General features: G+C 42.4%; 1 protein-coding gene across 1 annotated transcript in view; it reads left to right on the forward strand.

Moving 5' to 3' along the window:
- The window catches only part of DLGAP2 (DLG associated protein 2), a 195,721-nt gene that overhangs the window by 150,774 nt on the left and 27,968 nt on the right, over nucleotides 1–16,979 (forward strand). Inside the window, exons 8-10 of the mRNA XM_081945749.1 lie at nucleotides 9,031–9,380; nucleotides 13,147–13,232; nucleotides 14,752–15,167. Of these exons, the coding sequence (XP_081801875.1) occupies nucleotides 9,031–9,380; nucleotides 13,147–13,232; nucleotides 14,752–15,167 (852 nt within the window). The remainder of the gene's footprint in view (nucleotides 1–9,030; nucleotides 9,381–13,146; nucleotides 13,233–14,751; nucleotides 15,168–16,979) is intronic.

The raw sequence follows: 16,979 nt of genomic DNA on the forward strand, positions 1-16,979 counted from the left end.
GAGATGCTGCAGACCACAGGGAATGAGAAGCCCAGTTGCTAGGAAGAAGGAAAAACATATTTTATGGTCCTCCTACCCTTTTCATTCTGTTAATAAACATCAGATTGTGAAGGTCAATGACTGCTGCATTTTTATTTAAAAATTGAAATGTCTCAATGGAACATGACAATAAGACAACCCCAACCCAATTCTTAAATAGGGCTATTATTTAACTTAGAAAATGAAATATGAAATTAAACTGTCATAATTCAAAATTGATTATAATTTTTAAAGAAAAGAGGTAAATTTAGAGCATGGAATGTCCTAAATCTGTTCTAAACAAAACACATTTAGTGATGTAAATCCTATTTACTCCAACTGTCAAAAAATGTTCCCATCATTTTTTCTTCCAGAATGCACTGAATTCTATAATTGATTAAATGATGGTAGCAACTCAGCCTTTTATTGAGTTTGGACTTGATTTTCTTACTCCTTTATTTTTGTGAAAAGTAATAAACTTATATAGTGTCTTTGAAGATATATATTCCAAGATGCTATGAACTTTTCCATGGGTCTTTCACTTTTCATTCATACTTGCTAAGAAAATGAAGAGTTAATTTAAAATTGGTTGTTGATGGTATCTTGAGTACAGGAAAAATATGTTCTGGCTGACATACAGAGATCTTTAGATCAGATCTTGCCTCATGAAGGATACTTCCTTTATTTCTTCTATCACAGGGCTGTAATATTTTGAAGGCAAGGCACGAGTGCATCTTTGATGAATGAGATTTGTTACACAGAAAATGCAATATGTTTTCATGTCTTTCCAGCAATGGAGAATAAGTGAAATTCAAGTGAAATTTTATCTCCTTCAGCCTAGATATTTTCCACTTAGGCTAGTGTTATATTGATTCATAGGTAGCTCATATTTTCAAACGAGATGGAATTTATGGAAGGATCCTGCATTGTGTGCCTTCGACACTTTCATGAATGTGACCTTCACATGACTAACATTCCAATTAAAAGTGCTGTCCCAGAGATTTTCCATATCATCCATATGCTCTTCAATATATTCAATGTACTATAATTCCTAGTTTAAAGAATATATGCATAAAACTTGAGACAAGTATTCTAATTCTTTCCACATCAGCTTTACCAAACAGAAATTAAACACAGGGAAAATATTTATGCTGTATGCTACAAGTACAAGAATAGTCTATCAGATTTTGTGGCCCCATAACATGGTGTGGAAAAGTTAAAAGGACTCCTGCAAATGATTCTTAGTGCATATTACATTTACTTTCGGAATTATCACTACTGTAATACAAACATTATTTGGAAAGTATGGTATTCTTGGTCTTCTGCAGCCCTTCAACCTAATCCTGCAAAGTTGGATGAAGGGACATTACACCACTGACACCTAGGTGTTCTAACTTACATTATCTCCAGCAAGCAGGGTCAATGGCTATGTGGTCCGTCTTCTATGGGACCTGTAATACAATGCCAGAGAGCACTGGACTGGAAGTGGCCACTTCTGAAGCTGTTCTCCCCCATCGAACATATTAGAAGTGAGCTACACCTGTTTAGGATCTGCCAGATATTCTTTAATATCAAATTATCCAGCTTCTATTTCAGTTGCCTGAACTAGCTAGTTCCAGTCCAGAAAGAAGATTGTTGTCAGCATAGTGGACACCTCTCAAGAGTCACTGTAAGTATTATTTTTTTTCTGACCTTACACAACTGTAGCACAATAGATTACATGAATTCATCTAAGGTGAACCCATGTTGAACTCAACATGATTACGTAATATAATTCTTTTAAACTGAACATTTGGTAGCTTACTTAACCAAATTTTGTATCTTAAGCTAACTTAAAATTGGCAAGCTTTTATTTGAATGTTCTTCACTCCTTCATACACATTGTATTAAAACAATTGTGTCTAGGTAAATAACTGTGCTTTTTGTTCCTTCCTAGAATTTCAACAAAGGAGCTGGGATATTCAAGACAGCAACAGAGAAGGCTATAGCATTGTTCCTACAAAGAAAATTTATATGTATAAAAAATGCACTGTTTAAAAACTGAATAAAACTGAACTCTGTGGTTGTTTGAAGTAGATGCATATTGATTCAGACTGGTTTTTTTAATGAAAGAAAAATAGTTATTTTGTGGATAGATTGTGTTAGTTGAGTGACCAAGAAGTACGTTGGACCTATTTGAAGGTCTTCAGGCAACATGCAAAGGTTTCAGATTCCTATTGATCCTCCATATCTTTCATAGCTGAAATTCAAAAAAGAGGTTAGCAAGAATAACTGTTCCTCAGATACCCGGGTGTGAGTCCCTTGGTGTGAACTGGGGCCCAGGGAGGCAGTGGGGCTTGCTGATTGTATACTTGGCTCCTCGCTATGCATCAGCAGCCCTGCCCGAGCTCCTCGAGCTAATCTCTGCGACGGCAGTTGAGACTCCCAGACTCTTGGTCATGGGGGACTTCAACTTGCCGTCAATGGGAGCGGCTTCCGAGGCGGCTCGGGAGTTCATGGCTTCCATGACGGCCATGGACCTGACCCAATTAGTGCAGGGCCCCACTCACGAAGGGGGCCACACACTGGACCTCATTTTTGTATCTGAACAGTGGACGAGTGATCTGGGAATAGGGGATTTAGTCATCACGCCCCTGTCATGGTCAGACCACTCATCCCTCCGGCTGGACTTCCCTGGCGCTATCCCCCACCGCGAGGAGGCGGAACCAGACCCTATAAACTGGTACCGCCCCAGGCACCTGATGGAATCTGATAGATTCCAGATGGAGCTTGGGCCAATTCCTGTAGCCTTGTCCCGCTCCCGCTCCGAGGACCTAGTGACCGCCTGGAATAGGGCGACGACTGGGGCCTTGGACCGGGTTGCGCCTTTGCGACCTCTCCTGCGGCATCGACCCACCCGGGCTCCTTGGTTTACTGAGGAGCTTAGGGTGATGAAGCGCCACAGGAGACGTCTAGAGAGCAGGTGGAGGTCCTCACGCTCCGAATCTGACCGAACACAGGTAAGAGCCTATTTGCGGACTTACCTTGTGGCAATAAGAGCGGCCAAACGTAGACATTGTGCTGCTCTTATTGCGTCCGCGGATAACCGCCCTGCCGCCCTGTTTAGGGTGACTCGCTCCCTTCTATCGCAGAGGGTGCGGGAGACACCCTTACAGGGTAGAGCAGAGGAGTTTGGGGAATATCTTCAGGACAAAATCGATCAGATCCGGAGCGGGTGGACCTCCGTCAGTGGACCAGACGAGCCGCCAACAGCGAGTCTTGAGAGACCACTCTGGGAGGAGTTTGACTCTGTTGCCCCCGAGGATTTGGACAGGTTGCGTGGACGGCTGCGACCCACCACTTGTTTAACGGACCCGTGCCCCTCCTGGCTGGTACTGGCAGCCTGGGAGGTGACACGAGGCTGGCTCCTGGGCCTGGTGAGCGCATCATTGGGTGAGGGTTACTTACCAACCGCCTTGAAAGAGGCGGTGGTGAGACCCTTGCTCAAGGGGCCTTCACTCGACCCAATGGAGCTAGCTAACTATCGTCCAGTCTCCAACCTTCCCTTCGTGGCGAAGGTTGTTGAGAATGTGGTGGCGCAGCAGCTCCCGCGACACCTAGACGAATCCGATTATCTAGACCCACGCCAGTCCGGCTTCCGACCCGGGCACAGCACCGAGACAGCCTTGGTCGCGTTGGTCGATGATCTCTGGAGGGCCAGAGATAGGGGTTGCTCCTCTATCCTGGTCCTATTAGACCTCTCGGCGGCTTTTGATACCATCGACCATGGTATCCTATTGCGCCGGTTGGAGGGGATGGGAGTCGGAGGCACCGTTTTGCGGTGGTTCGGCTCCTACCTCTCTGACCGGAAGCAATGTGTGTTGACAGGGGGACAGAGGTCGTCCCTGAGGCCACTCACTTGTGGGGTGCCACAGGGGTCGGTCCTCTCGCCTCTCCTGTTCAACGCATATGTGAAGCCGCTGGGTGAGATCATCCGTGGTTTTGGGGTTGAATACCACCTCTACGCTGATGATACTCAGCTGTATATTTCAACCCCAAACCACCCCAACGAGGCTGTCGAAGTGATGTCCCGGTGTTTGGAGGCCGTCGGGGTCTGGATGGGGGACAACAGACTCAAACTCAACCCCTCCAAGACCGAGTGGCTGTGGTTGCCGGCACCTCGGTTCAGCCAGCTGACTCCATCGCTGGCCATAGGGGGCGAACAGTTGTCCCCTGTGGAGCGGGCGCGCAATTTGGGTGTCCTCCTTGATGCCCGGCTGTCAATGGAGGACCATGTGACAGCCGTGGCAAGGGGGGCATTCCACCAGGTTCGCCTGGTGCGCCAATTGCGCCCCCTACTGGACCGGAGTGCCCTGCGCACGGTCACTCATGCGCTGGTGACGTCTCGCCTGGACTACTGCAATGCCCTCTACATGGGGCTTCCCTTGGGACGCATCCGGAGACTGCAGCTAGTTCAGAACGCAGCCGCGCGGGTTATTATGGGAAGTACTCGTTACTCCCACGTAACACCTCTCCTGCGCGAGCTGCACTGGCTACCTGTAGCCTTTCGGGTGCGTTTCAAGGTATTGATTACCATCTTTAAAGCGCTCCATGGCAGAGGACCTAGTTATCTGCAGGATCGCATCCTACCACACACGTCCCTGCGACCTATCCGCTCACACAGGGAGGGGCTCCTCCTGGTGCCGTCTGCTAGGCAATGCCAGCGGGCGACACCTAGGAGTAGATCCTTCTCTGTGATGGGCCCAACCCTCTGGAATGACCTCCCCCCAGACATTCGAACCACCACCGACCTCCGCTCCTTCCGGCAAAAGTTAAAGACTCACCTATTTCAATCAGCTGGCCTGGCACTGTCTTAGTTTTACCTCCCGGGATTTATTTAATTGGGTTTTAAGGGTTTTATAGGCTTTTAACGTATTATATTTATTATTCGATTACAGTCTCATAACCTCCTTCACCAGTATTAATTTAATTGTTTATGTATGTATTTTATAATGTATTTTAGTGACTGTACACCGCCCCGAGTCCTCTCCGGGAGAGGGGGCGGTCTATAAGTGTGAATAATAATAATAATAATAATAATAATAATAATAATAATAATAATAATAATAATAATAATGGATGAAATGTTCTTTCTTTTGATTCTGCTATTTTCATTTATGGTTCCCAAAAGCAGAAGTGGAGCAAAATGAAGCCACACAATTTTTGAAATTACAGAATGTGTATTATCTTTATTCAAGTGAAAATTCAAGGAGTCTAATCCAGATTGGGGACCCATGCAGTGAGAGGGAGAATCTTTCCACCAAACATTTGCCTGTTAAAAATAATAATTTGTATCAATGTTGAAGAAAAAAGTCACACATTCTGATTTGTGTTGAATAAATAGAAGTAGAGATAGAAACTATAATAATATATAATAATATAATAATCTAGAAAGAGTGCAGAAAAGAGCAACAAAGATGATTAGGGGACTGGAGACTAAAACATGACGAACGGTTACAGGAACTGGGTATGTCTAGTTTAATAGAAAGAAGGACTAGGGGAGACATGATAGCAGTGTTCCAATATCTCAGGGGTTGCCACAAAGAAGAGGGAGTCAAATTATTCTCCAAGGCACCTGAGGGAAGAACAAGAAGCAATGGGTGGAAACTAATCAAGGAGAGAAGCAACTTAGAACTGAGGAGAAACTTCCTGACAGTTAGAACAATTAATCAGTGGAACAGCTTGCCTCCAGAAGTTGTGAAAGCCCCAACACTGGAAGTCTTTAAGAAGATGTTGGATAGCCATTTGTCTGGAACGGTATAGGGTTTCCTGCCTAGGCAGGGGGTTGGACTAGAAGACCTCCAAGGTCCCTTCCAACTCTGCTATTGTATTGTATTAAATATATGATAATAATTACATATATGAAGCTTAGAGCAACAATGATTATATAAAATATTATTTCCAATTGCTGAATCCAAAAGTTGTAGCTTCACACTTTTTTTGAAATGGAAGAGGATAAGGGGAGGGGACAACAACCAAGCAAAATTCTAATGCAGTTGCACAGTTTTGGTGTCACATAGGAAGAATCCCTTTTGATGAATATAAAGAAGTGGGCTTATTCATGTGGGAATTCAAAAAAGACCTTCTCTTACAGAAATTAACGTCTGTGTAAGATCATGACACTACTAGTCCCTCTGATAGCCTGAAAGGTTAAAATTGAAAATTGGACATAATAAATAGCCTGTTCCAATCTTTTATTCTAGTATAATGTAATTGTAGTATATTGGTTGGGCCATCACAAGAAAAACATAATTTTCTAATTCCATGTTCAGCTCCTTGCTTGTTGAAAAAGCCTGATTTCTGCCACCCTTAGAGTACCATTCACAAGATTAAGAAGAGGTCAGAAACATGCTCCAACTACTTAGTACTCTTTAATTCAGAATACTACTTAATGGCTACATTCACCTATTGTTAATATACCTATAGATAAGCTGTCTTGTAAGCACAGCCACTCTCTTGCAATAACAATAGATACGTATTCTTAGTAAATCATTTAAGTAATCAAAGGCAATGTCTCTCCTCACCTTTGAAAGGAAATTAGATGAGTTATCATTATATTGTTTTCCACGTGGAACACCACTGTAGTTTTTTCTGAGGTTCCCCTTCCTTCTCCTAAGAGTTTTCTTTGGTGAGAAAGAGCAGCTTCACGGAAATTTTTAATAATAGAAATCTTTATTGAAATCAGTAGTCTGCTGCATTTTCATCCTGGATTATCTTGTAATACTATAAACTACGTAAAGGCTCATTCAGATAGAGCTCAACTCCTGAAGACTTCATAGGCAGAGCCATTCTCTAGCATCTAAACAGCCATTAACAACAGTGGAACCGGTTCATAGCATGCCAAAAACTGGTCCACATAAACAATCCCATCTGTGGGATGCAGGCAACACACAAAAGCACACACCCTCCAGTCCATGGAAAAACCTATTTCTACGGAACTGGTTCCTGGTGCCAAAAGATTGGGGACCACTGATTAACAATGTCTGAAATAATTCTATATCACTCGCTTCCATTTTGCTCCTAATTTTGTTTAGGTACAATTCCATTTTGTGCAGGTAAAACGGGAACATGCAGGTTCTGTCTGTCGTACCATAGAAGACCTTTTCTTGAAGAGGCATTTATAGCTTATTTTTCCCCCTTCAATATCAGAATAACTGGCTTGAAAAACTATGCATTTGACTACTGTAGGGGTCAATTCTTCCTGCCAGCTAATGGGGGGAAAGGTACATTAGCCCCATTTTGCCCTGTAACTTTCGGTTTTCAAGATGGAGTCCTGAATTTATGAATATTGGTTTATTGACTGTTTGGCACTGAAAAAAAGTGACTTATGACCAGTCCTTGTATTTAACAACTATCATTAGCATCCCCACAGTCACATGATCAAAATTGGGGTCCTTGGCAACCAACTATGTTTTTTCAATGGTGGCAATGTTCAAGGGGTCGCATGATTGCCCTTTGTGATCTTCTCAACCAGCTTCCAACAAGCAAAATCAATGGAGGGAGATGGGTTCACTTAACAACCCTGTGACTCGCTTAATGATAGCAGTGATTTGCTTAAAATAAAATCATAAAAATCTGTTGTGACTCATTTAACTACCGCCGCACTTAGCAATAGAAGTTCGGGTCCAAATTATGGTCATAATTTGAAGACTATCTGCATTATAATAAACTCTGGTTTATTGGTTAAGATATTTAAATTTAGTAGCTGGTTGTATGATGAGCCAGAACACATAGTTATGGCTGATTGGTTAGAGAGTGCTGGCTCCTGCCTGAGGCAATCTGTGCTGTGATTGGTTGCTGCAGATGTGGAGAAAAAGGGGGAGTTTCCCTTTTTTCCCACCTTTTTCTTCTTGCCCTGTGTGCTGAGATTCACCTCATGATGCTCCTGTTTGCCTGACTCTCTTGCTTGCTGTAATGTAGATGTAAATATATATTTATTTCTATAAAACTACATATTCGTGTCAGCGTCTCTCTGACTTCATTTGGACACCTCTTGCGCAATTCCCTGACATTATTTCCCCTCAATAAAGCTACAGTCAGAAGTCTTCTTCTGGGTTATCGATTAGGCAATATACTATTATGACTCGGTTGGAAGGAAAGGGCAACAGGCCAGTTCTGAATAAAGACAATAGCAATAGATATGCGTTATTAGTTTTTTTAAAGATGGTAGCACTTGACTAACCCTATTTGGCAAGTCCAAAAATCCCAAAAGGGTTCAACTGCCAGCTACCTCTATATTCATGTGACACAGCTGCATGCCTTTGCAGTTAATAGGAATTCCTAGAAAGTGCAAATTCCTCTCTGAGGGGGGAAACCACCACCACCACCCCATTGCTTTGCAGCTCTGCATAACCAGCCTTCATCAGACCCATCAGCTGGCTGTTAGGGAATCCTTGTAAACTTTGTGAGGGGAAGAGAAATTAGTAGACCTGAGGGAGAAAATTGACTTTAACTTTCTTTCTTTTTTCTTGCAAAAAGAGAAATGTTACTGGAGCTGTGCAAGATTTGACTGTAATCATTGTATGATTTCCTACAATCTTTTACAGCCACCTTATTTTGCCTAAATGGGATAATTAAAACAGGGAAGGGTCCTGAAACTGGCTTCTTTACTAGGACAGCAGATCATTTCATAGCATAAGAAGAAATGCTGCCTCAGCCATTAACAAGTTAAAGGAGATTACCCCATCCCCCCATGCCTAGGCTATGGGTGGGGGGATCTCCTTTAACTTGTTAATGGATGAGGATGCTCTCCACCATTGTTATTTGGGGTTTAAAATGCAATGAATGTGTTGCTATAGCAACCTGTTTTTTATTCGAGGGAAATTTTATGCTAATTCTGAGGAGACCCATGGATGCATATATTAAAGAAGGGCCTCTGGTTTTTAGGTAGTAGAGTCAAGTTTGACGCCTTCATTTTCTCACAATGCCTTTTACTAACCCTGTTTTCTCTCCTTTTCTGCATTCCTTTCTCAGCTGTAACTTACACAAGTTACAAAAAGACCCCTCCACCTGTACCCCCACGAACCACCTCAAAGCCACTCATTTCGGTTACAGCACAGAGCAGCACAGAATCCACCCAGGATGCCTATCAGGATAGCCGGACTCAGGGGATTTCCCCATGGCCTCAGGATGGCCTCAGGATGTACAACTCCACGGACAGTTTGGATAGCAACAAGGCTATGAATCTGGCCATGGAAACGGCAGCTGCACAACGCCACAAGTCGGACAGTCAAATCAGCTCTGTGAGAACGAGCGACAAGGCCATCCTCGTGACAAAGGCTGAGGAGTTCTTGAAGAGTCGGCGCTCCTCTATAGGGATCCAGGTAGCCTGTCTTTAACAACTGTTCTGGGATGAGCTGCTCACCTGAGCTCCATAAAGAACATCAGATGAGTCACTCAGCCCAGAGGCCCCTAATAACTTGAACAACAATCCCTGTGTGCGGCGATTATCATTAATTACAATTCACATCCTGGCTACATGACCATGCAGAGCAGAGTTGAGCCAGTGTGCAGTGCCCGGAAATAAAATGAATGAATATATCTCTGAGCAGGGTAGCTGCCACTAATGCTGCAGATGAAAATTATCCTGCTCAGTCACAAGTGAACAGCATGTTCATCTTTCTCTCTTTCCCTGGAGAGAGCATGAAATTACGGCTGTGCAACTGTCAAACTGGGAACTGTAGTCAGATATTTCTTTTTTCCTCCCTTCTGCTATGTGCTACCCTATTTTTCCTTCATGGCTGTGTTTTAATTACATATCAATGGAGACTAATATATAAAAGTGAGTTTGATGCTCTAAGACAGTGTTTCTCAAACTTGGTGACTTTAAGTCCTGTGGACTTCAACTCCCAGAATTCCCCAGCCAGCTATGCTGGCTGGGGGATTCTGGGAGTTGAAGTCCACAGGACTTAAAGTCGCCAAGTTTGAGAAACACTGCTCTAAGAAAACCAGCTTATAAAGAATATAGAACTAGTAACAGTTTTTCCTTTGGTGTTCCTTTGATGTTATGCCACTAGTGGAACAAGAAGTATTTCTAAGCACATACTACAACAGAAATTATTAATAAAAGCTAAAGGGTGCCTATAAGTCTGACCTGCAACACAACTTTTACAAATCTTGAGGTTCCACAGAACCTGCCTATACTTCTATTTTAGCAACACACGGGTATCTCTAAAATCACCTTTACATTTGGTGATAAGAAATAGAAAGAAGAATTCCTGGTAATAAACACCATGGAAGAGATGCTTCATTGGTCAGAATAATCAGTTTTAAGCTAGTTATAAAGTCCACTGCTTCAACTAACCCATTTATAGGAACAGCACTGTTTATTTTTATTTTAATAAAAAAAAATCATTGTATCTAAGGAGATATGTTAATTCATGAAACCAAGGGGTTTCCATGGATATGGGAGTCCCAAAATGCCGAGATAGTGTGCAAGTCTTCATAGTTTCAAGCCTTGCCACTTTTCTAGATATGTGCTGTGCATCAAAGAGGGTGGAGCTTTGATCACACCTGCCATCTTAACTTTTCTGACACCGCACTCCATTGACACTCCTGTTAATGCTTCACAATAATAGCTGGATTGATCCATAACGTTTGTTGCACATAAAATCATAGTACTAGGCTGTAATGAGTAAGTTCATACATCATAATAAACTAACCACATCAGCCTAGAATGGCTGCTTGAATTGGTTTGGTTTGGTTTGGTTTGGTTTGGTTTAGTTGGATTTGTTTATATGGTTGTCAGGTTTCCATTCTCTGATGCTGAAAAGCTCTTGGAAGGACCAACAATTAATTTAAATTTAATTTAGATTCTATTTAAGGGATGAGGATTCTCAGAAGCAGTTAAAGGTAATCATGGATGTTGTGTAGGCATCCTCCCTAATTAGGTTCAGTTCTATTGCATTTTTCACCTTTTCCTTCCTGGCAATATGGCAGCAGGGTGGAATTACTGTTCCCTTTAAATAAAAACTATTCTATTCATAATAATGCTGAATTAAATAGATACCATGAAGCGTTTCTTAATTAGATATGTCTCATTTAAAAGAACTCTTCCAAAATTATTTCTGCAGCTATGAGCAATTAGACTCAAAGGCCTATGCCTATGAAATGCCATGGGGCTTGGATAAAAATCCATCTATTTCCTTCTGTCCAATGGCTTCGCTACAGTCTAATGGAAAGGATGCAGTTTAGCATAAATGCAAAATGTTCAGGTCATCTATTCCCTATAGGCTTACGCAGTAATTAAACACAGGGGTGAAATAATTCACACTGCAGTATACTGCAGTGAGGTTTTTCTTGTTCTCGTAAGGATGCGCATGCAGCTTTAGTAAATGATAATGAAAGGCTTAGAAGATTGTCCACTAGTTTGGGTTTCTAAGTACCACTTTCCTATTGAATCTATTCCTCAGAAAGTGTGAAGGGCTTTTTTTCATCTATTATGTGTAGAGCTTGTGACTGGGTCCAAAGCTGTGATCATATCAAATGCTTTGATTCATCTATTTTCTGTACAATTAATCATAATATTCTTGTTCCATCATTCAAATATCTCTTTTCCTTGTTCCCTTTAATGCCCTTTTTCGAGAACAGTATCTTTTTATTCACTGATTTGGAATTGTGTAGGTACAGAATCCTATCATATATTTGCCTAACAATTTACACAGACACTCAACAAATCTCTATAGCAACAAGGCATTTGGCATTCATTCTTTATTCTTTTACTTTCAAGTGCAGTAAATGACAAACATTATTTGTCAAAGGTACAGTCTCCTTTAAAAAAAATTAAGCTGAGTAAGATAAAAGACTTCCTGCAGCCATTTCTTCAGCAAATCCCACTGAGGCTATAGCCCATAAAACTAGAAGCACAAAATCAGCCAAATTTATTTGTTTACAAGTAAATCATTTATGTGGCCACTGGCAAACCCTCAGCAGTAGTGCAATCTGTGGAAGAAAAGATAGAACAGTTATGGCTGCCAAAAATACAAGTAGCAGGATCTTGTTTACAATGCACAAATCATGCGTTTCATAAACCTTTTTTGGTTTTCTAGTCAAACCTGCATTTAGAACATCTGAGAATTTTATTTCCATATTGACTTGATTAAAGACACAGCAAGCACGCTTATTAGATGACTATGCACTAATTTTGCAGTACATCCATATTTTCATTCACAGTGGGATTGTTTATTTTAGACGTTATTTGATTTATAAAGCAGTTTTATATAATTTGTAAACCAGCAGTAATATGGAGGAATGCAGCTTAATGTAAACCAATAAGCCAGTATGTCATTCTTCATTTTAGACTTTTTGACATCAGCAGGTTTAAAATCAACTGCTATCTTTTAACAGATTGGCTTAGCTAAGCTATTGTCATCATCAGTATTTGGAATCAAAATATTATTTCACTTTTAAATATTTCCCTTGACCAGAAATATCTGGAACGCTATAATTCAGATGATTTTCCCTTCATCAAATATTAATTTTAGTTTAATGTTGCATTTTGTTTAAAGCCCACTTCATACTTAGCACATGGATGCCAGATTCTGTTACTGTTTTCCACAATGGGCACATAAAATATAAAGAGGGCCAAACATTTTGGATCACATGGGAAAAAGATACACGCATTCTGAAATCCTTGGGATTTATTACTTAATGGCTGCATATCTTTCCGTATCCTTTATGTGTTTATTACAGAAATCATTGCTATGGATGTTAGCCAAATGTTTTAGTTTGTTTGCAATTATGGTCTCTGCCTAAAATATTTCATAAAATGCCAAATGTATCCTGTTTATAGTGTTTGTATAGCAATTTGCTTTGTGCACGTTGCAAAAACATTCTCAGAGGCCTCATCTCTGTTCTGCCACAAATGCTCTGGTTGCTGCTCTTCCCCATACAAAAGATATATGACTAAACACTAACATTGATAATTCTCCTGCACTGCCATGCCTTTCCTGGAAAGGCAAAGGCAAAGGGATGGGCTAGCCATTAGGTTTTGTTTTTTCCCCATCAGCATAGCCATACAATCATAATCACTGTGGGTAGAAATGATCTCCAACTGTCACTTCAAAAAATTTCTCCTTTGACTTGAACTAGGTGGAAGCAGCAACTGATTCAGATAACGATAGCAAAAGCTTACGGGAGTATCATTCGGTTGGAGTGCAAGTGGAAGATGATAAACGGTAGGTTGGGCCATTTCTGTATATGTTTTTGTCTGCTCAATGTATAGTATAGATGTCAGACTCAAAACCAAGAATGGCACATGGTAATTCTTCCAAGCGGAGCTCTTTATTGTTCCACACTTGTAGACAAAATTCTTATCAGATGTGCTGCCCTGCTTCCTACACACATAGACATGTACATGTGGCAAGAGTTATATAGGTATTATTCAACCACCAGCCCCAAACAAGTCCTTGGAAAGCAGCCCTGTTGTGCGGGTCTGGATTCCAAGTCAGCACAGCAAGAGTCACTGGATAACTGAGTCCAAAGGGCACACACAAAGTCCAGGAAAGCAATCCAGGAATCAAACTTGCTAGGATATATGGCACGAGCACACAAGGCACAGAACTGGGCATGTTGCTCCAGCAGCATTCAAGTCTTCAGGACGGGGTTAAGTAGACCATGCCGATGCAGCCAATACATGAGAGGCAAAGTTGACTGGTGTTATGCCTGTCTCTTCTCTGCTCTACATGTTCCTGGATCAGGAGCAAGTGTGGACTCCACCTCCTCTTCGTTGCTAAGGGGCGACAGCTGCTCTCGGTCCTCACCTGGAGCCTCCTGGCTAATTTGCTGCAGCTAAGGTTCACCTCTCTCAGCCTCAGCCTGTCGCTAGTCTGATCAACCCAACTGAGGCTGCTCCATCAGGATAGTCTTCTCTGAGCCCCAATCCTGACCAATATTCAGCTCGACGCTTTCCTCTGCAGACTCAAACTCACCTCCTCTGAACTTGCCTCTGGAGAGGGGTCTGGGAGTGGATCTATGACACCAGACTGAGAACTCATCTACAATATACTCTAGGAAGAGCTGTCTTCTCCCTCTTTCTCTCACACATAATATCTAGGATGAATTGCTTCTTACTCCCCTGGAATTCACCCCCTCCCTCCCTCCTGGGAATTCATCTCCTCACTACATTACATCTCATAAGATCAGAATTTCTCAGCCGTGGCAACTTGAAGATCTGTGGATTTCAACTTCATGCTGGAAATTCTGAGAATTGAAGTCCACATATCTTCAAGTTGTCAAAGTTGAGAAACACACAAATATAGTCATGTGTTCACAGATACCTATTGTTTACAAATAACAATGACAATCTTTTCTCAAACCCACATCATCTGCACCCTATGTTTTAAACTTCATGGTTTTTAACTCATTTATTTCTGTTGAGTTTAGTGATAATGCGTCACTGTAGCATTTACAAAACACTTCTAGCATCTACTGAGAGAATAAATCAACATTTGCTTTCCAAGTGAAGTTTGAGTAATATTGATTTGTATCTTGTTTTGGGTCATTAATAACCATTTATCCTATAAAGACTGCAGTCTATTCATGTTGTGTGTTTCAATCTTTATATTCATTGTTATTAATATTTCTAAAGCTTTTCTTAAAACCCTGAAAATAGTAGAATGTAGATGGTGCTTTCTTTTTATAAACAAAATATTGTCAATATTTGGATCAGTGTGTTGTTTTTCCATTTTTCTCCAGCCATGGACGATTTAAGCGCTCAAACAGTGTAACGGCAGCTGTTCAAGCCGATTTAGAACTCGAAGGATTTCCTGGACACATAACAATGGAGGACAAGGGACTTCAGTTCGGTGGCTCTTTCCAGCGACATTCAGAGCCAAGTACTCCTACTCAGTATGGTGCAGTAAGAACTGTGCGGACACAAGGTCTCTTTAGTTATAGAGAAGATTATAGGACCCAGGTTGACACCTCCAATCTCCCACCACCTGAACCTTGGTTGGATCCATCCATGGACACCATTGAAACAGGACGAATGTCTCCATGTCGACGGGATGGGTCATGGTTTATGAAGCTGCTACATACTGAAACTAAAAGGATGGAAGGATGGTGTAAAGAGATGGAGAGAGAAGCAGAAGAAAATGATCTTTCTGAAGAAAGTAAGAACATATCTTTCAGTGCTTATTTTTATCTTATAGTTTTTAATCGATTCACTTCTGTACTGTGGCTGTTATCACATTGTATTTTGGAGTTGGACAAAATAGGGAAATTTTGAAGGACCATGCACTATGCCACTGCACTGCAGAGTGACTTCCCCAGTGTACTTCCTTTGCTTGTAAAAGCTGAAACTTCTACATTTCTATATAAAATCACATGAATATATTTCCTTGTGAGTACCGACTTCCAGGTATGAAAGAGAATTCAGATGGGATTCCAAACATAAAACACAATACACGAAGCTTTTGGAGAGAGGAAGAATTAGATTAGGAAGTATTTGACTCTTGCCTTCATTATATATTGCTGGCTTTAAAGAAAAATAGATCAAATTAATACCAAAAGCCCAGTAGAAATATATATTGTTTCAAAGCTTAACATATTTTATGGATTCTATTATTTCTATGTTCTTGGCTTACTAGCTTTTCGTACACTGCTTAATAGTAATTCTGAATAAAATTGTTGTCCACCAATCACAATTTTGCCATCCAGATAAGTTACTCATGCGCTGATCACCTCATGATTGCATTAGTGCAATGTGCCCTCAAAGACCACCTAGAAGCTGTGGCTTGTTCAGAAAGCAGATGTGCAAGCAGTAACAGATGCCTCTTGGTGTGCCCATGTGTCACCACTGCTAAGCCAGCTGCATTGGCTGCCAGTCAGCTTCAGAGTGGAATTCAAGGTGCTGATTTTTACCTATAAAGCTCTGTTTGGCTTATGACCTGGATATCTAAGATACATTTGAGTCTCCGATCGTTTCTGCCCACCCCCTACATTCTGGCAGAATGGGTGTGGTCCAGGTCCCCAGTATAAAATGCTATCTTGAGGGACTGTGGAAGTGAATCTTCCACTCTGCGGCTGATGCTCTGCAATGCAAGGTCCGTGACCAACAAGGCCCCCCTCATTAATGAGTTGATCTCTGAGGGGGAGCTGGACCTTGCAGGGATAACGGAGACCTGGTTGGGACACGAGGGTGGTTTACCCCTCGTGGAAATGTGCCCACCGGGTTTCCGTGCATTCCATCAGCCTCGGGCCTTGGGTAAGGGTGGTGGGGTGGCGGTAGTTGTACGGGAAGGTCTAGAGCCGAGGGAGTTCACTGTTCCTCAGATACCCGGGTGTGAGTCCCTTGGTGTGAAATGGGGCCCAGGGAGGCAGTGGGGTTTGCTGATTGTATACTTGGCTCCTCGCTATACATCAGCGGCCCTGCCCGAGCTTCTCGAGCTGATCTCGGAGACGGCGGTTGAGATCCCCAAGCTTTTGGTTATGGGGGATTTCAACCTGCCATCAACGGGAGCAGCATCCGAGGTAGCTCGGGAGTTCATGGCTTCCATGACAGCCATGGACCTGACCCAATTAATTCAGGGCCCCACACACGAAGGAGGCCACACACTGGACCTTGTTTTCGTATCTGAGCAGTGGACGAGTGATCTGGGAATAGGGGATTTAGTTGTTACTCCCCTGTCATGGTCAGATCACTCATGTCTCCGGCTGGACTTCCCTGGCGCTACCCCCCACCACGAGGAGGCGGGACCAGACTGTCCAAGCTGGTACCGCCCCAAGCACCTGATGGAGCCGGACAGGTTCCAGACGGAGCTTGGGCCGTTACCTGTAGCCCTGACCCGCGCTCGGTCGGAGGACCTAGCGGCTGCCTGGAATAGGGCGGCGGCTGGAGCCTTAGACCGGGTTGCGCCTTTGCGATCTCTCCTGCGGCAGCGACCCACCCGAGCTCCTTGGTATACCGAGGAGTTGAGGGTGAT

Source organism: Natrix helvetica (genome assembly GCF_964273705.1).
Source record: "Natrix helvetica genome assembly, chromosome: 2".
Classification (NCBI taxonomy): Eukaryota; Metazoa; Chordata; class Lepidosauria; order Squamata; family Natricidae; genus Natrix; species Natrix helvetica.